This window comes from Quercus suber, unplaced genomic scaffold (genome assembly GCF_002906115.3).
Source record: "Quercus suber isolate HL8 unplaced genomic scaffold, Cork oak 2.0 scaffold_454, whole genome shotgun sequence".
NCBI lineage: Eukaryota > Viridiplantae > Streptophyta > Magnoliopsida > Fagales > Fagaceae > Quercus > Quercus suber.
The window spans coordinates 16,527-42,281 of NW_027069905.1; the positions used below are offsets into that span (position 1 = coordinate 16,527).

At 34.3% G+C, this 25,755-nt stretch overlaps 1 protein-coding gene across 1 annotated transcript; it reads right to left on the minus strand.

Annotated features, from left to right (window-relative positions):
* Positions 1 to 12,074: 12,074 nt before the first annotated feature.
* On the minus strand, positions 12,075 to 24,904 carry LOC112035012 (G-type lectin S-receptor-like serine/threonine-protein kinase At1g67520). Its single transcript, XM_065762355.1, has 12 exons — positions 23,301 to 24,904; positions 21,214 to 21,315; positions 20,873 to 21,072; positions 20,564 to 20,774; positions 20,206 to 20,446; positions 19,977 to 20,127; positions 16,260 to 16,472; positions 15,952 to 16,162; positions 15,597 to 15,834; positions 15,363 to 15,513; positions 14,951 to 15,261; positions 12,075 to 14,026 (listed from the first exon to the last, which is right to left on the minus strand). Exons 1-11 carry the CDS (start codon positions 24,526 to 24,528, stop codon positions 14,953 to 14,955), a joined length of 3,255 nt encoding a protein of 1,084 aa, XP_065618427.1. The 5' UTR covers positions 24,529 to 24,904; the 3' UTR covers positions 12,075 to 14,026; positions 14,951 to 14,952.
* Positions 24,905 to 25,755: the final 851 nt, after the last annotated feature.

A 25,755-nucleotide genomic window follows, 5' to 3' on the forward strand; every position in this document is an offset into this window, starting at 1 on the left:
AGTCCTTCTACCTACGGGTGGAAGGACGGACCAAGTCACTCAAGTGCCTTGGTACAAAATTTAAGTCTTACTACCTACGGGTGGAAGGACGGACCAAGTCCTACTACCAATGGGTAGAAGGACAGACCAAATCATTCACAAGTACCTTGGTACAAAATTTAAGTCCTTCTACCTACGGGTGGAAGGACGGACCAAGTCACTCACAAGTGCCTTGGTACAAAATTTGAGTCCTTCTACCTACGGGTGGAAAGACGGACCAAGTCACTCAAGTGCCTTGGTACAAAATTTAAGTCCTTCTACCTACGGGTGGAAGGACGGACCAAGTCACTCACAAGTGCCTTGGTACAAAATTTGAGACATTCTACCTACGGGTGGAAGGACAGACCAAGTCACTCAAGTGCCTTGGTACAAAATTTAAGTCCTTCTACCTACGGGTGGAAGGACAGACCAAGTCACTCACAAGTGCCTTGGTACAAAATTTAAGTCCTTCTACCTACGGGTGAAAGGACGGACCAAGTCACTCAAGTGCCTTGGTACAAAATTTAAATCCTACTACTTACGGGTGGAAGGACGGACCAAGTCCTACTACCAATGGGTAGATGGACGAACCAAATCACTCACAAGTGCCTTGGTACAAATTTTAAGTCCTACTACCTACGGGTGGAAGGACGAACTAAGTCACCCACGAATGCCTTGGTGAAAATTCTAAGTCTTCTTACCTACGGGAGGACAGTTGGACCATGTCACCCAAAAGTGCCTTGGTCAAAATTTAGGTCCCCTACGCTAGAAATAATTTTGGGCTAGCCTGTCAAAGATTGACAAGTCTCTCAAGATCTAAATCGAACCGTCACCCTACGGGTCCTTTCACTCCGAGATCACGGACCCATAGGGTGAAGGGGGCAACTGAAGAGGAGAAAATAAGCTGACGGATCCAAGCAATGTTGATGGATGGGCCCATTAGGTGCAAGACTTGGTGAGGACGGATTTGTTGCCCACGTGTCAGACAGAATCCCTATATGGGAATACTTGCAGCACACCTCTTAGATTCTAGGGGTAATTAGAGTCCTAGCACAATTAGGGTTCTAGAAGCTGCGTGCATCGATGGAGATCTTCTTTATAAGGAATATGACTTGTCCATCACGTTTGGTACTCCTCAAGAGGATTTCTACAAGGAAAGACTTCGACTCCAAGTAAAAAAGGTCAACTTTCGACTACTATAAAAGCCCCAATACCCTCACAAATCGAGGTACGCATAATTAACCCCTCTCTAGCACTCTAAAGTTGAAAAGAGTTTTAACTTAACCTTCGGAGGGTATTTGGTCGGCACCACACCGGTGCTCTCTGCGTAGGTCTTTCCCCTTTCTTGTGTTGTGCAGGTTGCATTCTGGGCGTGTGAGTACGTGCGGCTCACTGGTGATTTTTTCGACATCATCAGTTGCAAACTAATCCACTAAGGTTTCAATTCTTTCTTTTACTTCCTGAGCTTTCCAAATTCGTGAATTGACTCTTGAACTAACTTCCATTTGCTATCAATGATGGAATTGAAATGCAGATACCATTTTATAATATAAAAATCTTTTTAAAATAAAATATTCAATTTGAATTTGAATTTAATAAAATATTATATTGAATTTAGGGAAAAAACTCTCCCTCTCTCTCTCTCAAACATGGATCGTTTTTGGTTCCCTAAAACCTTTTGGTTCTTCCAATTCTCCAAAACTCTCTAAGTTGACAGCGGTGAAGAGGAGTTGAAAAGTAGACAATATCAATAATGAAGGAAGGAATGAGAGAGCAGTATTATCTAAAACCTTGGTACTGAAAGAGCTGTTAGTGGAGATAGGGATGGCCAAGGCAATGAGGACATCGACGACTTTGAAAGAGGTGTTTTGGAGGGAGTTTAAGATGACAATGGGGTGAATCTTGTTGGAGAGGAGGGCACTAGCAATTTTGACAAAAGGTGGTGGATCTAATCTATTTAGTTGAGAAGGTGTGGGAAAGTGAAATAGAATTTTATTTAATTTAAATATACCATTTTTTTTAATTGATGCATTAATATTCCAAATTACTATTTTATTAATATATATAAATTTATTATAAAGGGTCGCAAGAAATGCATGTGACTAACTTGTGCCACCGAAATTAAACGGAAGAAAGTCTCACTTATGATAAGTATGGAAACCTAAAAACAACTACAAACCCAAAGTCCAAGAAGTGTATACATTTAAAATTCACTTACACCCTTAACTCTCCTTGCGTAGGAGCTCTCTCTCTCGACTAAGTGCGAGACTTCTCCCTCCTTTAGTTCAATAAGGGTTTGCTTTTTCTCTTCTCTTTGGGTTAGGGTCTGAATAAGCATGGATGACGATGTGATAAACAGATTAGAGAATATAAGGCTAACAACAGAAGAAGAAGTGATCACCATATTTGATGAGGGTTGCAAGGACGAAATTGAGAGTTGTTCCCTCAGTTTACTTGGCAAGTTCCTTACATGCAAACTATTCAAAAAATGGGCTGCACAAAATACGTTAAGGTGAGCATGGAGTTTGGAGAAAGGGGTGCAGATCGTGGAAGTAGGTTTGAACCTATTCCAATTCAAGTTTGTCATGAATTTGATTTGGACAGAGTGCTCAAAGAGGGTCCTTGGTCCTTTGAAAATCAAGTGTTTATGCTACGAAGATGGCAACCCGGTATGACAGTAGTGAACGTCAAATTTGATTCGGTGGTAATTTGTGTTTAGATTTGGGGGGTGCATTTTGATATGTTCTCACCCAAAGTTGCTTCTGAGATTGGTAGTGGATTGGGGGAGGTGGTGGAGGTTGAAAAACGGAAAAATATGGAAGCTCAGAATTTGTTTATGCGAGTTAAAGTCGCAGTCCCAATATCAAAACCTTTGCGATGAGGTGGATTCATTGGAGGTTCGGATGGACAGCGATCATGGGTTAATTTCAAATATGAATGTCTTCCCCTGTTTTGTCACTTTTGTGGACTTCTGGGCCATGATATCAAACACTGTGCTAAATACTACACACGGAGCAAGAATGGGAGTGAAGCAGTCTGCCAATATGGGGAGTGGTGAGAATGGGCTCCCACACGTCCAGGCATACATTAAACGATGACAGGACTGACAGTCAGGTTGGGAATGATAACCAGGAGCGGTCGGCAGTGGAGGTAGAAAACATGAAGGAAAACCCTACTGAGGCTAATGCTTATGCATTTGGAAAGGGTGTGGATTCAGGGAATTCACCAATTTCCATGGAGAGTGTTCCCGTAACGGAAGGGATAATTATGGAAAGCTGTGGGCCACTTTCTTCTGTTACTAATGTAGAGGCGCCAAATTCAAGTGGGGAGGGTGTTTCGCATGATTTGGTTTTGAAACATGTGGGTATGTTGACAACTGAATCAGATGTAGAGCACGTGGGGAATAAAGTTCAGGATGGCTTAAAGGTTTGAAACAAAATTCCACTTGGACTACGCCCTAAAGTTGAGTCTTCTTCAGTTGTTGCACCTCCTCCTCATTTTCCTTCTTCAGGTGATCCGACTGCTGATGTGTTTGTAGATCTGACTATTGCTGCTGCTCCTCCAGCTTCTACTTCAGATGATTCCAACATTCGTCATATGTTGGACACTGTCATGACCGTTCAAGCAGCTCATGGTCAGCTTTTGGTGGACATTCTCACGGAGCTACAGGCTTTGCATGCAGAGTTGGCGAGTTTTAGACGATCACCTCTGCCACCTCCTTTTAATGATGAGTCTTGATTGTCCTTTGGTAACTCATCACAGAAAAGGGGAGTACATATGGATGGAGATAGGGGGAGATTTTTGTTATTTTGGAGCTTTAGATTGTATCTAAGTGCTTCACTTTGTACTTATTTTTTTTGGCTCATGATATATTTATTTTGAAGTCTTTATTTTTGATGAGTTGTATATGATAGGGGGAGACATCTAGTTTTTATTTCTGTTTCTTGTTTCACATTGTGCTACATTGATTATTAATTTATATTTATGAGGTTATTCATGATATATGTTTTTTATTTTATTTTATGTGAAATCAAGAATTTATTTTGTTTTACTTGTATTTTTCACACATGCGTTTATGTGTTTGTTAAGTGTTACAGGAATATATATAGGTTGATTCAGTTGTGCTATTGTCTACACTTGCAACTGATAAATAGTAGTTAGGGTGAATTATTTTTTGTTGGGAAATTTTTATTGTAATGGGCTGTTTTTGTAACTTTGAGCATTTTGTTTTATTATGTGTTTTGTCACGGATTGCCAAATGGAGAGTTTGTTAGGTTTTAAGGATTTATAATCTAAATGTATTAGAACTTTAATGTATAGTGTTGGCAAACCATGATCAAAATTTAGAGTCTACAATTAGGCTACTCAAAGTGTGTTTATGTGTAAAGTTGGAATCGAGTATATTATAGGATTTATTATGTAAATTTGCAAGGTTTGATCGATCGAAAATTAGACTCAATTGATTGAGACTCGTGCAGATTTTTTTTTTACAGAATTTTCCAACTCAGCCCAAGCCCGTATTACGTGTAGGGTTTTATGTTTTACCTTAAGTATAAAAAGAAAAATTCTAGCCACGTTTTATAGTTGTTGTTTATGCTGTGTGTATGAATCTCTTGTGAGATCTAGATGTGTTTGCCTTCATACATACTTAGGGTTTCTAATCTCAAGATTGATGTCAAGAGCTTGGTGATCATCTCAGTTACTACATAAAGAGCTTAAAGAAAAACACAAGTAGGAGTATTTGTGGTTGCTGTGAATCTAAGAAAGAAGTAGTCCATGGACTCGGAGCTGTCACGTGATTGTGGTAGTAAGTTTTTTACTTGAGATAGCAATAGGATGTTAGTAGTATAAGTCGTTATTGTGTAAACTTTAATTCTTTCATAGTAGATCTGTTTTACCTTGAGGATAGCTAGGTTAAATCCTCCCCAGGTTTTTTACTGATTTAGTTTTCTTGGGTTATCATATCGTTGTGTTATTTATTTTCCACACTGTTTCAATGATATCATTTATCTATGTTAAACTAGATCTGAATAATTTACTTAAGTTAATCACTTGACTAAATAACTAGGTTAATCTGTTTGTATTTAAGGGGTCTAAAAATGTACAGAGTGGGTTTTACCTCCACCCCAAGCCAACTGTAAATAAGCCTAATAATCACTAGATCACCACCCCCCAATTAAAGGATTGTACACTTTCTCCAAAAGTGGCAAATATTTATTTGCTTTGCCACTTTAAAAAAATTATTTTGCCTACAATGTTTACTTTACATTCCACTATTTATGTAAACTGATAATTGGCCTTAAAGATATACTTGACGTAAAAATTACTATCCTTTTAAATAAGAGATAATAAATATTGAAGAAATAAAACTGATCTTTAACTGATCTTTAAATTTCAAAAAACAAATAGAGATTATGTCTCCTTATTCTTTCTATGGATAGTTTGATTGGGCCTAAGTTTTGAATGGACAATTTTGGAGACACTGATAAATTTCAGAGAGCTCCAAGCACCAGGGCCGAAGAACTCGCTGAGCTTCATAAGCCTATGATGGTACAGGCTGGGCTCATTTGGTGCAACTTGTGACTAATTCACTTTTTATTTCTTTGTTCAATGATATAATTCTGTAGGAAGAGTGTATTCTACAGAGCTGGCTACAAGGATCTTGATTTGCAAATTCTGAAAATTGGCAGATGGCAAGGCCTCAATCAGGTTTTGGATTTGGATACCAAAGTACCTACTTGTTAGTGAGGCAGCTTTCTAGCCATTTGGGCTAATATCCAATCTTTATGGTTGAATAGTAACTTAGGCCTATCAAGGCTTGAAATGCAAAGTCAAAACCTCAATGCAAATCTGTGTTTTATTAGATGGACAAAGTTCCAGTTTAGTGCACTAAATAACACACGAGAATGACACTTAATCATCTTTGGACACATAACGTATCTGTATCATGTTCAACACAAAATAACACACGAGAGCAACACATGATTATATTTAGACACATGTCGTGTCCATGTCATATTCAGTGTTTTAGTGTATTAGACGCAAGTCAAACCCTTCTTATCTTAAAAATGAGAAAAATGGATTCGAAGCATTTTTTTATTGTTTGATCACATATATAACATGCATGTAAGTCTTACACTTCTCTCCAAACTTGCACCAACTTACTAACTCATCAGAGAAGGCATTCCATCCCACAATGATTCTTACCTTAGCAATTTTTATTAATCTCAAGTGGGTTAAACAAGTACCAATAGGATTAGAGCATGTCTCTCATGATTAAATTCATCATTTTTTAAATAGCTTCAATTTTTTGATTTACTGATAATTTATCAATAAAATTAGAGCATGTCTCTCATGTTAAGTATCAATAGGAGATTTTAGAAGCAGAACAATAATTTATTTTTATTTTATTTTTTGCTAAATCAATAGTTAAATTATTTGAATTCACCATATGACGTGTTGGAATAATGGTTAAACGACTAATTCATATTTGTCTAAAAAGAGGCAATATTTCCCATCAAGTATAGGCATTGTATTTGCCTAGAGGATTGAATTAAGCTCACATGTATTGTATGTGAAACAAACCAATTAGTCCTATTATATTTAAATTCATAATTTAGATCACCATAGCAGGTGGCATTCGCTGTATGTTAGGACCAAAGAACTTTGTACAAAAGCAAAGAATTCAAGATAAAATGTGCACAATAATTAAACCCTTGCAAGATTAATCCACACGTTATTAGATGATGGGGCACGTGTTTTAGTTAGGATGTCTTTCAAAAATGATATTATTTACACTTTTTATTTTTGCCTAGATTTTCATAACATATTGAACCCACCGGCCAACACTAAATTATGTAGCAAGAAAGTTTGAATAAGCAAGAAAATTTAGTTGCAGCAGTAGTCTCCTTAGCCTTATACATAGCCTTGGGAACCAAATTAAACGTCACGGTGTTAGGCACAACATCATAATCCTCCATCTGAGCCACGAGATCAAGCAACTCGGCCTTCGAAGCATTGGTCATCAAATTAGCTCTCAAGTAATTGTTGTAAAGCCCAAATCGGGCTTATTCGGCTTTTCAGCCCGATCCAAGGACTGAATCCAAAACTCAAACAGTTGCTTCATCTTACCCCGGCGCTGTGAAGCCATCCAATCGGCAAACACATTCATAATACTCTCGACATCTAGGGTTTGTGAGAGAGCTTGGATGTGAGTGTTCGGGGATTGCGTGAGTTGGGCGAGTTGCTGATTGGGCTGCGCCAGTTCTCGTTGAAAAGTGGGCTACCTGAAGCTGGGTTTGGAGGTAGAGGTGTAGTTGCTGTTGGTGGTGGTGGTGGTGGTGGTGGCAGTGGCGAGGGCGAATCAAAGTGAGTTAACTCGACGAGTTGGGCTTTTTGGGAGAGAAATGTGAAGGTGGTGATGGATTTGGTGGCAGGGGATTTGAAGAGGGTTCGGGTTCGAGTTAGGATTGCCATTTGAGAAGCCATTGATGAGAGACAGAGACAAAGATAGGGTTTAAGGTTTCAGTTTGTGAGTGTTTTCATTTATGTTTGGTTTTTGTTTTAGGGTTTTTGAGAGTTCTTTGGTTCTGTTCTATGTGAGTGAGTGAGAGTGACACAGAGAGAGACTGAGAGAGATTATCAGATGGGGGTGATATGGTAATTTTGTATGGGATAAGGGGTATTTTGGATATTATGTGGAAATGGAGAGTCCGTTTGGAAAAGCTTATTTAGCTAAAATGAAATTTTTTTAAAGAAAGATAAATCTAAAAGTTAGCTGAAATAGTATAGTGAAATTCATGAATAGTACCAAATAGTGCCATGAGACCCATGGACATATCATTTCTTAACCCACGAATAATAGCAAAAATAAAATAAACTAGCATTATGTATGCACGACTTAATCAAAATTCATATGTATATAGTTTTTTTATTAATTTATTTAAAATTAGATAATATAATGGACAATAAAAATAAATATATATATTTTACTTCTAAGTTATATAATAAATTCATATCGTGTGAAACCAAGTTATTATGAAATGTATATATATATATATATATATGTGTGGGGGAGAAAGGGCCCAATCCAACATAATGGGCCGAGAGCCCATATGAGAGCTATTATGCGACCGAGAAGAGGGAGATGGTAAGGGCAAGACCCATCTAGAAATGGGACCCTCAGAGGAAAGAATGACTACAATCCGAAGAGGTCATCTTCTGTCCAAAGAGGTTATATTCCTCTGACAAGAATAGTATAGGTCAATTGAACGTATAAGAGGTCAAAATGATCTTCCGAGGACTCCTCCTGATCATGATAAGCTTTGAGTACACTGGGAGACGATAAGGATGAAGAAATATCTAAGGGGAAAGTTGCTATCACCGTATTTAATGTTCTGCAGTAACTTTTCTAGCCGCATTTATGTGGAAAAGACCCCTGAACAGTGTATCCTCACCTACTGCCACTCACACAGAGCTGAAGAAGATGCTTGACGTGACACATACTCAAGTAGATTCACGGATGAAGTACAAGTGGACGATGGAGATGAAGAGAAGGGAGGTTATATAAAGGAAAGAAGCTCCTAATGAAAAAAAAAAAAAAATAATAGAGAAAAAGGGAGAACTTGACTGTAACCCTATGACCTTTGTTCATCAGATAATCAATAATATAGCTCTTCGGATATTCATGCTTTACGTATAAATTCATGTTGGCTTGTGTTTGAAAGTTGTGATTCGTTGTTGTCAATCCACTACTTAACCTAGTTCTTTCACCCATACTCTACAAATTTATTGTTTTGGGCTTGGACCACAAATCCTAACCCTACAATATATATATATATATATATATATAAGCAGTAACCTATTAAAAGAGTACGACAAATATGTCTATTTTCAAAATGCATAAGATGATTTATTCTTTTTTTTTTTTTTTTTTGTATATTATTTTGTCAATATCATGAAACAAAATTTGTATATGCTTTTCTTCAAATTTATGTGGATTTGAATTTGTCATTTATTTTTTTGCAAAATTTGTCATTATTTAATATATATATATATATATATATATATATATATTAGTTTCTTTTGGGTTAAATTATCCTAATATTTTTTTTGGACCTAAATTAGATTTTTTTAATTAAGTATATGTGAATGTTAATACATATAAGCTATCATTTGATACTTTATCCATACACAAAAAACAAAAATTAACGTTTAAATTAGGCTAAAAGTAAAATTGTCACTTAATTAAAAATTGAAACAATACTTATTGTTACTATATCTAAATAAGTTGATAAGAATAAATAGAATTAGAGTCTTACCTAAACTTAAACTTTTTTGTCAAATTGATTAGATGAAGAATTTGGATTGTAATCAAATTAAAATTTTATCAACTTATAAATCATAGGAGAAGAAAAATTATATATATATATATATATATATTAAATCTAAAAAAATTTTGCAATTAAAGATGCATTAGAACGTGCAGTGTAGTAATTAAAATAAAGAAAAAAATGTTGTTGCTTTTTTATTTATTTATTTATTTTTTTTTATAATACACTGCACGTAAAAAATAAGGATTAGATTTTTATTAACTTAGAGATTACAGGAGAAGAAAAATTATAGATATATTTTTTTAAATATAAAAATTTTAAAAAATTATGCAATTTGGTAAAGCCACTTGGCACAACTATGGTGTCTAAACCCAACTTTTTTTTTGGACCTAAATTAGATTTTTTTTTAATTAAGTTTACATTGATGTTAATACATATTAGCTATTATTTGATACTTTATCCACACACCAAAAAAAAAAAATTAACGTGTAAATTAGGCTAAAAGTAAAATTGTTACTTTATTAAAAAATTGATACAATACTTATTGTTACTTTATCCAAATAAGTCGATAAGAACATATAGAATTAGAGTCGATAAGGATTAGATGGATTATATGAAGAATTTGAATTGTAATCAAATTAAGATTTTTATCAACTTAAAGATTATAGGAGAAGAAAAATTATACATATATTTTTAAAATCTAAAAATCTAAAAAAATTCTGCAATTTGGTTGCTATTTTTATAATACAGTACACGTAAAAAATATGGATTGGATGAAGAATTTGGATTGTAATCAAATTAATATTAAATAAGGATTAGATGGATTATATAAAGAATTTGGATTGTAATTAAATTAAGATTTTTATCAACTTAGAGATTATAGGAGAAGAAAAATTATATATATTTTTCTAAAATCTAAAAATCTAAAAAACATTTTGCAATTTAGTGAAACCACTTGGTGCAATCACGATGTCTAAGCCCAACTTTTATTATATAGTATATGATAGTAAAAGAAGTTGCCCAATATAAGCTTATCCCAAATGCAACCCAAGATTGCATTAAAAGCTCTTCTAGTAGGAATGTCCATTGGACAACTCATAATCCAGCCCAATGAGATTTTGGCAATAGAATTGAACCTCTTTCCATTTATAATCTCTTGGATTTAGTTTAGCTTATAAATTGCAGAGTTGAGTAGAGTAAAGTGACTTTTTTGTCTTGGCATTACCATAAGAGTATCTTTATCGCTGAATTTGAGACTATAAGTAGAGGAACCTGTGAGCCATAACTGTTATCCCATCACTATGAGAACACTAGTGGCATTCATCATTGAACTGGGAGAGTGGAATATTTCCTAAACACTTTCTATTGCGAGACTCAAATGTGGTTGATTTGGGAGTAAGCCCAATAACCACTAGACCACCACCCTCAATAAAAGATTGCACACTTTCTCTAAAAGTAGCAAATATTTATTTGCATTGCCATTTTAGAAAAATCGTTTTGCCTACAATGTACATTTACATTCCACTAATACTACTCATGTAAACAAATGATTGTCCTTAAAGATATACTTGGCGTACCCCGGTTTATCCTTTTAAATAAGTGATAGTGATAAATAAACAAAACTGATCTTTAACGATTTCGCAAAAATTAATCAATATTTTTCCTGTTTGAATTTCAAAAACAAATAGAGATTATGTCTCCTTATTCGTTCTTTGGATAGTTTGCTTGGACCTAAGTTTTGATGGGACACTTCGGAGACATTAACAAATTTCAGAGGCTCCAAGCATCAGGGCCGATGAACTCGCTAAGCCTCATAAACCTATGATGGTATGGGCTGGGCTCATTTTTTTTTTTTTTTTTTTAATGAACTGGCTGGGCTCATTTGGTGAAACTTGTGACTGACTAACTTTTTATTTTTTTGCTCAATGATATAACTCTATAGGAAGAGTCAATTCTACAGGGATGGCTACAAGGATCTTGATTTGCTAATTCTGACTATTGGCAAGGCCTCAATCAGGTTTTGAATTTGAATACCAAACTACCTACTGCATTAGCATTGGTGGTGCTAAAATGCCATATTGTTATTTTTAGCACCACCAATAATAAAAACTAAAAAGCATGCTACAATGGTTGAGGGAAAGCCAAAAAATTCGGCTATTGGTGAAATAAAAAATATTTTATTAAAAGTTATATTATTTTATTATATTAGTGGTGGTAGTTGTTGTTTATTGTAATAAATATATTATTTTATTGTATTGTTTATATTATTTTAATATGTTGAATGCTAAAATAAAACCACTAATGTTGAGTGCTTTGTAAAGTGAGATTGTAAAATAGATAAAGTAGATTTTTGTAATACTTAATTGCTAAATTTTTGGCACCACCAATACTGATGTTTGTGAAACAGCCTTCTAGCCATTTGGGCTAATATCTAATCTTTATGGTTGAACAATAACTTAGGCCACAATCAAGGCTTGCAAATTTCAATGCAAGTCAAAACCTCAATGCAAATTTGTTTATATTGGAGCATTTGCATCAGTTTGTGCAAAATTTTCTATTTATTTTAGCATAAGAACCCTATAAGGACACGAAAATCTGGCGGCTCAAACCCACTTAGAATAGTGAAATTTGTGCGACCTAGCTAGGTCCAAATCAATAGATATTTATAAAGAGAGTGGGGTAAAACAAGGGGGGCTTAGCCCAAGGATACAAACAGGGAAAGAATGAATGAAAGTCCAAGATTAAATTTATAAAAGGCTCTTTACAAGCTCACCCGAGGACGAAGTTATTATGCTAGGAGGTACACTGTTCTCTTTCTTTCTTTCTATCATTGTTCTTGCTCTAATCTCTCTCCTTTGATTATTTTTCTGAATCCCTTTATCTAGAAGTTCCCTTTCTTTATATACTTCTGAGCTCATTGCATCCTAACCCTTCATCTACAATCCTCCAAACTCTCCTTAAGACACTTGTCCCCATAAACTTCAGTTAAAGGTGATAGAAGGAGCTGCTTAGCTATGAATTCCATTGTTCAGGTTAGTTTCTCATCAATGCAGTTGATAAAGCTGTTACCAATCATTCAATGTGGAGGCAGTAGGTGAGCTTTCATTGGAAACTTCCTTTAACCACTTTGACCCTCTCTCTAAACACCATTCTCTCCATTCGACTTTCAGGAAGTATTTTGTCTCTTCTCCTCCTATCTTCGGGAGAATCCTCTCCTCGAGTTTAAAATTCTTCCACAGTGATAGTCACAGCTTGTTGTATCCTTCGTCGGTCCTCGGGCCTCTGCAAACCCACTTTTCAAAACACTCCACATCAAGTTATCTATTTTACACTAGATTTCATTAAAATATTACCTTTTTTTATTATTCTCCCAAATCATTTCTCTCTCCTCCTCAACTGAAAACCAACCCTAATTTGCACACATACCGCCCCTTCGGGGACAAAACGGAGACTCCAACTCTAAATCAACCTTTGTAATAGATAAAGATGTAGTCATTTCTTATCTCAAATTCATATTGAGGATAGAGATAACTTTAGATGATATATTTCAAATAATTTGTTGTGTATGTTCTCACTGCCCTATCAATCAAAATTTCCTGCAAAACCCAAAACCCATCTCAAAAATCAAATCTTACACAAAATTTCCAACAAATCTTAAATAAAACCCAGCTTCTCGAATATCAAGACCTAAAACCCATCTTTTTAAGATTCTCAAATATCAAGACCCAGCTTCTGTGTTTCTAGCAAAACCTAAAACACAACAAAATTTCCAACAAATCATACCCAAAACCATATGATTTGAGGTTATATACTATGAGAAAGAGAGAAACTGAAAACTCTGAAAATCACTCATCAACCTAAATTACAGCATTTGAACTTCGCACATACCAAAACTCCATTGATGAACTAAAAAATTTTATAAACCCTAGAATGAAGATGATAAAATATTTTAGTGTGATCTCCAACTCCAAGCCTAGAGATGTAGAATCAAGGAGACGATCTTTCAAAGATAGGCATAGATGGTTGTTACTTAGAAGAAGAGAGTGTGTGTGTGAGATCGAGAAAGAAGAGGCCTTGGAGCTAGAGGAAAAGAGAGAACAATTGAGAACAGTCCGACTTGGTGAGAGAAAAAAGAATAAAAAAGTTAAAAGTGAAATGCAAAGCTACAGTAGTCGTGTAAATATACATTGTTATTGTAGCAACAATGGAAATTTAAACAAGTTTAGCTCCATTGATGTGGGTATTTTTTGGGTAAAATGTGTAAAATTGTCTACTTTTTCTATTTTGGAAGGACTGATGCGGTTGCTCTTAGATGAACAAACTTTCTTACTTATTTCTTTTCACATACAAAGAATAAATAAGAAATTTTGACAAACTCTTTTTATATTTCTTTTAGTACAACAAAGGAACACAAACTAATAACTTTAACAATTTATAACTCTACAACCGCATATCCTTGGGGCAATGGTCACTCCACAAGTATAAGTGCTTATGGGGTGTTGGGGGTAAGGGTCATGGTTCAAGTCTCTAGGAGGGAGCTTCACACACATATACACTTAGATTAGGTTAGAGTAGAATTTCTATCTTGTATTCAAAAACAACTTATTACTCTAATAATTTCATGAAAGAACAATAAAAATTGGATACCATGGTCCAAAGATCATCCTTGAGAGCACCTGTCATATATAAAATATGAATAAAATTAATGACTTATAAAATAATTAAATATAAAAAGTTTTAAGAATAAAATATAACATGATAGGTAAAGAAAAATAATAACTTGCACACAAAAAATCTGTAATATACTTACAAAAAAAAAAACTACTTTATTTTAGTTCTAAATCTAATACCAAGAATATTCATATTTAAGAAAATTAACTTAAGTTAGAGAGTAATATTATTAATATTTTCATTTACAATAAAGAAAATTTAATATGGCTTAAGTATAAATTAAAACAGGTCAATAATAATTCAAAATTTAAAATTTAAAAGTTTGAAATATAATTATTCTATAAATGGTTTAAATAATAATTTAAATTTAAAATAAAAGGAAATTAGGGGCAGGGTTTCTTTAGAAGAAGAAGAAGAAGAAGAAGAAATGGGTACTCGTGTAACCCTTAGTCATTCCTACCCTACTTGCTTGAGTGGTCGGGTCAAATACAAGGTTTCCTATTTATTCTTGTTTTTATCCACTGAATTTGAATGAACTAATGGATTCAGTTCAGATTTTGCTGGATCAACTTTTCAATACTTTTTTTTCATTGAAACTTATATAGACCATGTTGGTTTAATGATAGGGAATAATTGTTCAATACAGTTGTAGTAAGATGATCAATGTGGTACTCTTCTTAGATGAATAGTGGGTCGCATTAATTAAATTCATTGTAAAATCTACTATTTATGTGAGAGGAAAGAACACTACCCTATCATAAATCGAGGTTCGAGGGTATAAAATAATTTTCCCTCAGGGTGAATGTAAGTACTAGTTTGCATTTCCTTTGAATTATTTTATAATATGTCATTTTCGTTTATTTTTATCATATTTTAAAAGGGGAAAAAAGTGTAACTATATAGAAATGCATAGTTGTGGAAAGTCATACCTCTATCTTGCATCCATTCTAGAAAAGGACAAGCCATTTACTGAATAGTTTTCTGACTCTTTTCTTTGTAAATCTTCATTATTGACATTGCTTTCTGTGAAAATTGCTGGCTTTTTAAGAATGGGAAGTGGTGTAGTTTCATTTTTAAGCATAGAAATCACTTCTAGAATTGTAGGTCTGTTTGCCGCACTATCTTGTAAACATGAGAGAGCCACGTGAATGAATCTTAGCAATTGGTGCATAGGACATGAATCTTTTAAAGTTGGATCCATTATGTCTTTTCCAGCATCTCTTTGCCACAAATCCCATGCCTTAAATGGACATAATTTGTATCAAATTTTTGGAAAGTGAAAAAAAAAAAAAAAATTGGTGAAGAAGATAGCTAAATCTGTAATAAGCTTCAAAAACTTACATATCCTACGAGGTTTAGTGGGCCATTAACATTATAGAAGCTTTTGTTCTTCCTTCCGCTCACAATTTCAAGCATTAAAACACCAAAGCTGAATACATCAGATTTTTCAGAGAAAATGCCCTCCATGGCATACTCAGGGGACATGTAACCACTAAGACAAAAAACCAATGGATTAGTGGAGTTGTAAGAACAACTAATTCATCTAACTACCAAAATAAACAAGTTCTAACTTACTATGTCCCGACAATTCTATTAGTATTTGCTTCCAATCCATCATGCTTGAAAATTCTTGCCAAACCAAAATCAGATATTTTGGCACACATGTTTTCATCTAGCAAAATGTTATTAGCTTTCAAATCTCTATGTATTACTTTTAACCTTGAGTATCTGTGAAGGTAAAGTAGTCCTTGAGCAATCCCTTCAATGATATTGACTCGCATTTCCCAGTCTAATAGATAATTCTTAGTTGGATCTGTTGTACAAGGAATAGTGAAGTATGATGATTTCGTTATACTTATAATTAAATTGATGATATATTCAATGCAAAATATGTAAAATTACATAAGAATAAAGTGAGAGTAATGCTAACCGAAGAGAAACAAATCCAAACTTTTGTTGGGCATGAACTCATAAATCAACATCTTTTCCTCTCCTTGAAAGCAGCATCCAAGGAGTCTGACAAGATTCATGTGTTGGAGTTTAGCTATAAGAATAAGCTCATTTTTGAACTCCACTAAACCTTGTCGTGAATTTCTTGACAACCTTTTTACTGCTATTTCTCGCCCCTCAGGTAATTCTCCCTTTAGTTTATACAACATCGATTATTCAACAGTGTCAATCATAAGCTAATAAACATCTTAACAAGTTTTTTTTTTTTTTTTTTTTTGGGAAACATACCTTATAAACTGGTCCAAAACCACCTTCTCCAAGCTTAGTTTCAGGCGAGAAGTTATTTGTAGCTGCTGCAATACACGCAAAGCTGAACACTTTTATATTATGTCTTGCATTTCCGTCTTTTTCAAGCTCATCTGCATCTAATAATCTATCAGGTGTTGTGAGCTCAAGTAGGTGTTTCTCTTCCCTTCTTTCAGCGTCAACTGTTTTGTTATATATATAATATCAAAGTATACTAGTCATTCACAAAATTGTGCATAAAGTTTTGAACACAATGCAAAAAATAAAAATAAACATGAAAATAAANTAAAAAAAAAAAAAAAAAAAAAAAAAAAAAAAAAAAAAAAAAAAAAAAAAAAAAAAAAAAAAAGGAAGATCAAAGGGTTAAAGAAGATTCCAAGATTTGATTACAAAAGTCACTAGAAGCAATTGGTATAATAACCTACTTAGCGTTTTTTTTTGGGTAAACAACCTACATACTTACAAAACCTCGTCTGCAAATTCTTACACAAGAACTTGCAAAGAATTAACAGTTCAGCCGTTCAAGCACTAGACAAGAAACTCTCAAAAGGTAATTCTGAACACTAAGAGAAACAGTCAAAGGAGAGGAATTTGGATCTATTTGGCTAAAGGAAATTTGGCTCTTAAATTTTCTTATGTAACCAAACATGATTACATTAGCATCCTTATAACACTCTGTTTTGACACAAGAATTTGGCCAATAGTCTAAAACCTAAAACAAAGGGAAAAATCTTTGGCTTTCCTTAAGCTAGTTGATTTAGGACAAAGTTCTCCATCAAAATAAGTTTGGAGGAATCTCTTCTAACCCACTAAGTAATGATTTATAAGATCATTCATATGTATTGTTCAAACAAGTCACATAAATTAAAAATGTCATGTAACTAAACGTACACTTTTTTTTTTTTTTTTTTTAAAGAAAAAGACTAAAAATACACATGAGTGGTTTTTTCAATTACCACGTTATTTTTCTCTGAACTGTTTTGGAGGTAAATCTTTTTTGTCTAGTTGGGCATAGTTTAACTTTTAACTCATATGCATGAAGTGGTAAAGGCTAACAAAGGAATACAATTCAACATTACACAAAGCAATCAGTAATAATTTGACGATCATATGCATGTTAGAGTGAACTTATTTTTTAACTTTCCTTCCTTTCTGGCAGTAATGATTATCTGCTAACATTAACATAAGGCCAAAATGCAAAAACACCCCCCTATAGTTTGGATTACTTGCAAACTAATCCACTAAGGTTTCAATTCTTTCTTTTACTTCCTGAGTTTTCCAAATACGTGAATTGACTCTTGAACTAACTTCCATTTGCTATCAATGATGGAATTGAAATGCAGATACCATTTTATAATATAAAACTCATTTGTAAATAAAATATTCATATTATATTGAATTGGGGGAAAAACCTCTCCCTCTCCCTCGCTCTCTCTCTCTCTCTCTCTCTCTCAAACATGGATCCTTTTTGGTTCCTGTGCGGTGCCCGAACTGTTGGGTCCACTCAGTCCCAAGTCTCCGCTCCAAAACGCACCATCATTGGGCCCAATCCTCATTCGCCCCAAGGCCCAACCCTTGCTATCACAGCTCGGGGGTGTCGGGCTTCACTATTGAGTCATGATCGGCACATCTTTTACCGAGCATGTCCGGAGGTGTCATTAAACGGCGCATCAATTGTGTTCGGCTCAAAGAAGGCCCTTCAAGCGCCACCACCTAGCTCTAACCTGAAGTGGGCACCAAGTCCCAAAGCCACCCAGGCCCAAACCCCCACCTTAAGGAGACGATCTTTCAAAGATAGGCATAGATGGTTGTTACTTAGAAGAACAGAAAGTGTGTGTGAGATCGAGAAAGAAGAGGCCTTGGAGCTAGAGGAAAAGAGAGAACAATTGAGAACAGTATGACTTGGTGAGAGAAAAAAGAATAAAAAAGTTAAAAGTGAAATGCAAAGCTATAGTAGTCGTGTAAATATACACGGTTATTGTAGCAACAATGGAAATTTAAACAAGTTTAGCTCTATTGATATGGGTATTTTTTGGGTAAAATGTGTAAAATTGTCTACTTTTTCTATTTTGGAAGGACTGATGCGGTTGCTCTTAGATGAACAACTTTCTTATTTATTTTTTTCACATACAAACAATAAATAACAAAATTTGACAAACTCTTTTTATATTTCTTTCAGTACAACAAAGGAACACAAACTAATAACTTTAACAATTTATAACTCTACCACCGCATATCCTTGGTGCAGTGGTCACTCCACAAGTATAAGTACTTGTGAGGTGTTGGGGGCAAGGGTTGGGGTTCAAGTCTCTAGGAGGGAGCTTCATACACATATACATTTAGATTATGTTAGAGTAGAATTTCTATCTTGTATTCAAAAACAACTTATTACTCTAATAATTTCACAAAAGAACAATAAAAATTGGATACCGTGGTCTAAAGATCATCCTTGAGAGCACTTGTCATATATAAAATATGAATAAAATTAATGACTTATAAAATAATTAAATATAAAAAATTTTAAGAATAAAATATAACATGATAGGTAAAGAAAAATAATAATTTGCACACAAAAAATCTGTAATAAACTTAATAGGTAAAGAAAATTTAATATGGCTTATGTATAAATTAAAACAAGTCAATAAAAATTCAAAATTTAAAATTTAAAAGTTTGAAATATAACTATTCTATAAATGGTTTAAATAATAAATTAAAATTTAAAATAAAAGGAAATTAGGGACGGGGTTTCTTTAGAAGAAGAAGAAGAAGAAGAAGAAGAAGAAGAAAGGGGTACTCATGTAACCCTCGGTCATTCCTACCCTACTTGCTTGAGTGGTCGGGTCAAATACAAGGTTTCCTATTTATTCTTGTTTTTATCCACTGAATTTTAATGAACTAATGGATTCAGTTTAGATTTTGCTGGATCTACTTTTCAATACTTTTTTTTTTTTCATCAAAACTTATATAGACCATGTTGGTTTGATGATATGGAATAATTGTTCAATACAGTTGTAGTAAGATGATCAATGTGGTACTCTTCTTAGATGAATAGTGAGTCGCACTAATTAAATTCATTGTGAGATCTACTATTTATGTGAGAGGAAAGAACACCACCATATCATAAATCTAGGTTCGAGGGTATAAAATAATTTTCCCTAGGGGGAATGTAAGTACTAGTTTGCATTTCCTTTGAATTATTTCGTAATATGTCATTTTCATTTATTTTTATCATATTTTAAAAGGGGAAAAAAGTGTAACTATATAGAAATGCATAGTTGTGGAAAGTCATACCTCTATCTTGCATCCATTCTAGAAATGGACAAGCCATTTACTGAATAGTTTTCTGGCTCTTTTCTTTGTAAATCTTCATTATTGACATTGCTTTCCGTGAAAATTGCTGGCTTTTTAAGAATGGGAAGTGGTGCAGTTTCATTTTTAAGCATAGAAATAACTTCTAGAATTGTAGGTCTGTTCGCCGCACTATCTTGTAAACATGAGAGAGCCACGTGAATGAATCTTAGCAATTGGTGCTTAGGACATGAATCTTTTAAAGTTGGATCCATTATGTCTTTCCCAGCATCACTTTGCCACAAATCCCATGCCTTAGATAGACATAATTTGTATCAAAATTTTGGAAAGGGAAAAAAAAAAATTTGGTGAAGAAGATAGCTAAATCTGTAATAAGCTTCAAAGACTTACATATCCTACGAGGTTCAGTGGGCCATTAACATTATAGAAGCTTTTGTTCTTCCTTCCGCTCACAATTTCAAGCATTAAAACACCAAAGCTGAATACATCAGATTTTTCAGAGAAAATGCCCTCCATGGCATACTCAGGGGACATGTAACCACTAAGACAAAAACCAATGGATTAGTGGAGTTGTAAGAACAACTAATTCATCTAACTACCAAAATAAACAAGTTCTAACTTACTATGTCCGACAATTCTATTAGTATTTGCTTCCAATCCATCATGCTTGAAAATTCTTGCCATACCAAAATCAGATATTTTGGCACACATGTTTTCATCTAGCAAAATGTTACTAGCTTTCAAATCTCTATGTATTACTTTTAACCTTGAGTATCTGTGAAGGTAAAGTAGTCCTTGAGCAACCCCTTCAATGATATTGACTCGTATTTTCCAGTCCAATAGATAATTTTTAGTTGGATCTGTCTTACAAGGAATAGTGAAGTATGATGATTTCATTATACTTATAATTAAATTGATGATATATTCAATGCAAAATATGTAAAATTACATAAGAATAAAGTGAGAGTAATGCTAACCGAAGAGAAACAAATCCAAACTTTTGTTGGGCATGAACTCATAAATCAACATCTTTTCCTCTCCTTGAAAGCAGCATCCAAGGAGTTTGACAAGATTCATGTGTTGGAGTTTAGCTATAAGAATAAGCTCATTTTTGAACTCCACTAAACCTTGTCGTGAAATCCTTGACAACCTTTTTACTGCTATTTCTCGCCCCTCAGGTAATGCTCCCTTTAGTTTATACAACATCGATTATTCAACAGTGTCAATCATAAGCTAATAGACATCTTAACAAGTTTGTTTTTTTTTTTTTTTTTTGGGAAACATACCTTATAAACTGGCCCAAAACCACCTTCTCCAAGCTTAGTTTCAGGCGAGAAGTTATTTGTAGCTGCTGCAATACACGCAAAGCTGAACACTTTTATATTATGTCTTGCATTTCCGTCTTTTTCAAGCTCATCTGCATCTAATAATCTATCAGGTGTTGTGAGCTCAAGTAGGTGTTTCTCTTCCCTTCTTTCAGCGTCAACTGTTTTGTTATATATATAATATCAAAGTATACTAGTCATTCACAAAATTGTGCATAAAGTTTTGAACACAATGCAAAAAATAAAAATAAAAATGAAAATAAAATCAAATAAAAATAAGAATATTATTTGTGATTATATACCTCGTTGTCGATATATCCTCCATAAGCAGAAGGTGCCCAAAAAAAGCACAAGTATAGCAGTAACGATCACTGGTACAATCCATTTCTTATTTCCTTTATCATCTGTTTATATGTACAAATAAAAGCATATTTATTTTCCTTTCATGATAATGGTAAAAGATCAAGTATTATGTATCGCCTATTCGCCTCTCACAATCTCACTTTGTTTGGACAAAAGTTATAGTCGTTGAACATGTAAAAGGAAAAAAAAAGAAAAAAAAAAAAAGATCAAAGGGTTAAAGAAGATTCCAAGATTTGATTACAAAAGTCACTAGAAGCAATTGTAATAATAACCTACTTAGCGTTTTTTTTTTGGGTAAACAACCTACATACTTACAAAACCTCGTCTGCAAATTCTTCCACAAGAACTTGCAAAGAATTAAAAGTTCAGCCGTTCAAGCACTAGACAAGAAACTCTCAAAAGGTAATTCTGAACACTAAGAGAAACAGTCAAAGGAGAGGAATTTGGATCTATTTGGCTAAAGGAAATTTGGCTCTTAAATTTTCTTATGTAACCAAATATGATTACATTAGCATCCTTATAACACTCTGTTTTGACACAAGAATTTGGCCAATAGTCTAAAACCTAAAAAAAGGGAAAAATATTTGGCTTTCCTTAAGCTAGTTGATTTAGGACAAAGTTCTCCATCAAAATAAGTTTGGAGGAATCTCCTCAAACCCACTAAGTAATGATTTATAAGATCATTCATATGTATTGTTCAAACAAGTCACATAAATTAAAAATATCATATAACTAAAAATATACTTTTTTTTAATAAAGGAAAAGACTAAAAATACACGAGTGGTTTTTTCAATTACCACGTTATTTTTCTCTGAACCGTTTTGGAGGTAAATCCTTTTTGTCTAGTTGGGCATAGTTTACCTTTTAACTCATATGCATGAAGTGGTAAAGGCTAACAAAGGAATACAATTCAACATTACACAAAGCAATCAGTAATAATTTGACGATCATATGCATGTTAGAGTTAACTTATTTTTTAACTTTCCTTCCTTTCTGGCGGTAATGATTATCTGCTAACATTAACATAAGGCCAAAATGCAAAAACAGCCCCCTAGAGTTTTGATTACTTGCAAACTAATCCACTAAGGTTTCAACTCTTTCTTTTACTTCCTGAGTTTTCCAAATTCGTGAATTGACTCTTGAACTAACTTCCATTTGCTATCAATAATGGAATTGAAATGCAGATACCATTTTATAATATAAAACTCATTTGTAAATAAAATATTCATATTATATTGAATTTGGGGAAAAACCTCTCCCTCTCTCTCTCTCTCTCTCTCTCTCTCTCAAACATGGATCCTTTTTGGTTCCCTAAAACCTTTTGGTTCTTCCAACTCCCCAAAACTCTCTAAGTTGACAGCGGTGAAGAGGAGGTGAAAAGCAGACAACATCAATAGTGAAGGAAGGAATGAGAGTGCAGTATTGTCTAAAACCTTGGTACTGAAAGAGCTGGTAGTGGAGATAGGGATGGCCAAGGCAATGAGGACATCGAGGACCTTGAAAGAGGTGTTTTGGAGGGAGTTTAAGATGACAATGGGGTGAATGTTGTTGGAGAGGAGGGCACTAGCAATTTTGATAAAAGGTGATGGATCTAATCTGTTTGGTTGTGAAAGTGTGGGAAAGTGAAATAGAATTTTATTTAATTTAAATATACCATTTTTTTTTAATTGATGCATTAATATTCCAAATTACTATTTTATTAACATATATAAATTTACTATAAAGGGGTCGCAAGAAATGCATGTGACTAACTTGGGCCACCGAAATTAAACGGAAGAAAGTCTCACTTATGAGTATGGAAACCTAAAAACAACTACTAACCCAAAGTCCAAGAAGTGTATACATTTTGGCCTTTTAACATGATTTTTTTTTTTTTTTTACTAATGGTGTTAGAACATATTTCACGAACATGGTTATATGAAGTCATGACCTCACTGTGATATTGCAATTAAAATTACAATATAAACATTATAGATATAATTAAGATAATTGTAGTTTCAGGTAGAGCATTGTTTCGTATTCTAACCTTTATTTGAAGGATCTTCTTTCGTTAGAACATATTTTAAAATTCTTGAACGAGAACGTCCATCATCAGGATTGAATGTTACATTTCCTTCCCAATACTGGCATCCAGATCCTATTCCTTCTTGTCCACTATAGCCCAGACAGTCACAGTTATTCCAGCAAAGATCTCTACAATCAGCAGGACCAATGGTTGATCTGTTATCAAAAACACCGGCTGCAAGTTGCGGTAGACCATCAGGACCCATGCGTGTAAAGACTCCAGACTTTTGCTCAAACGTTTGGCGACCCATAAGCCTGCACTCTGGTTGATTCCATGTCTCGCATCCTTCATCATCCATACCGTAACCATAGCAAAAATTCATCTTAATAATTGAAATACTTCTATCCATTATCGGGCCCCAGTATTGTAACTGCCATGCCGATCTTTCTTGATCCAACGAGTCAAATTCAGTGTCAAGAGAATAAGTGAAGTACTGCCCTTCTGCATCCGTATTAATAATGTAATCCTGACCTTTGGTGGGTTGAATATATTCAAACAAGGATACATTCTTCGAGCTGCTCAGCTGCAGACCGCTACTCCAATAAGGTACCCCTCGCCGCTTGATGACCAATCTCCTTGTCTTGGATTCCCACTCGAGTGTGAAGGCTCCTGATGCTGGATCATCTTCTGCCAACCATGAAGTAAGAGACCAATTACGCCCAGTTTTATGATTGACACCCAATTTCATCCCAGGCAGAAGCGTGTCAGTGGGATCATCGAAGCTTTCCCACAAGCTCCTTCCCATAGAGCCATTGGAGTTCACTTCTGATACTACTAAGTTGCCAGTATCTAGTAGAGTAGCACTAGTGTTTTCAGTTTCACCGCCAGAATATATTACAAAAGGATCACCTCCAAATCCACTGGAATTGATCATCAACTTTCCCAGATGGGCAAGGGTAAGAAACGCTCTTGAATCATCTGAAAGAGGTCTGTTTCGGTTGGCGATCCATACTATGTTTTCCGTATAATTTGTGTACCAAATGCCCAAGTAACTCTTTTTTTTGTCTCCATATAAAGTTGGGCTGAAGAATCCGAAGGTGAACCTCTGTTTGGCAGAAACGAGGTACTGGGAAGAATTAAGAACATCGCCTTGCTTTAGCGTGTCTAAGGCCGCTGACGAACCCCACAAGGGTGACATGATAATTATAAGCAATAAAGTTGGATTGAAGAGCCTTTCCTTGCTAGCCATTGTTGTACACAGACACTAGACCTTGTAACACATCTAAAAGTGAATTATGGGTGATTTGAGCCCATACATATATTATCCTAAATTTAGTGGACAATAGCAGATGGGAAGAGAGAGAGAGAAAAAAAAAAATCATTTACGCAAAGAAGATTGTATATTTACGCATCTATACACCCACTGGTATGGGCAATTTTTGGACCAAAATGGGTACATCTGACCACTTCTTCAAAAAATGGGCACATCTAACCTTTTTCTAACTCATCAATGAGAATGCTTTGAAGATTGTATATTTACGCCATTGATATTTTCAATTTTTGGACCAAAATGGGTACATCCAACCACTTTTTCTAACTCATCAATGAGAATGCTTAGAAGATTGTATATTTACGCATCAATACACCCACTTTTTCAATTTTTGGACCAAAATGGGTACATCTGACCACTTTTTGTAACTCATCAATGAGAACTTTTTCTAACTTATCAATGTGAATGCTCGCCAGTACCATTTTTTCCCATAAGGAAATTAAATCCAATTTCTTAATCATCGCGTATATTTATGCCACATACTCTTCTTTGACTTTGCTACGTGCATACATGGTTTAGGTTATTTGAATTCATTAATTAATGGTTGATTTCGGTAGTTACTAGTCAAGTCTAATGTCCCATAATTTTGAGATTATTGTTTGATTTGTGTTGGCTTTCTTTGTTTCTTTTCAGAAGTATTTTTGACATGTGATAAATAGGGTGATTTTAATTTCAGTATCAAATATCAAATTAGGTTAGGATTTTCTCAATTGAATGATGAACGTAAATGTTGGGTTATCTTTTAAGGGAAATACTTGGGTAATTTGGGAGCTGCCCTTGTAGTCTCGGCTAATAAGAAATAAACACATCATTAAAATGTGTTTACATAAACTTTTGTGCCACCTTGGCCCAATACAACTTATCTAATTTAACGTCTTTTCGGCATAAAACTTTTTAAAATATGCTAAGAATCTTGTAATTGAATTGGCACCTCCGCATGTATAAAGTGATTTACGTTGGAGAGAAAATGGCTCGAACTATAAGGTTAGCAGCATGGCGTAACTATCTCTCTCTCTTAAAAAAAAAAAAAAAAAATTTCAAATATCTAACCTTTTTAAACTTTTCATTTTTCTTGAATATGCCATGCCATGTCCATTGGACAGCTCATAAACCGGCCCAATGAGGCTTTTTTTTGGGGCAATAGAA

What these genes read in the sequence shown, in the direction of transcription:
- LOC112035012 (XM_065762355.1), bottom strand. Translation starts at nt 24,528, where the DNA reads ATGGCTAGCAAGGAAAGGCTCTTCAATCCAACTTTATTGCTTATAATT. An exon ending in GAGGATATATCGACAACGAG is followed by an intron (nt 21,073 to 21,213) that starts GTATATAATCAC and finishes ATAACAAAACAG; the next exon opens with TTGACGCTGAAAGAAGGGAA. An exon ending in TTTGGATTTGTTTCTCTTCG is followed by an intron (nt 15,835 to 15,951) that starts GTTAGCATTACT and finishes CTTGTACAACAG; the next exon opens with ATCCAACTAAGAATTATCTA.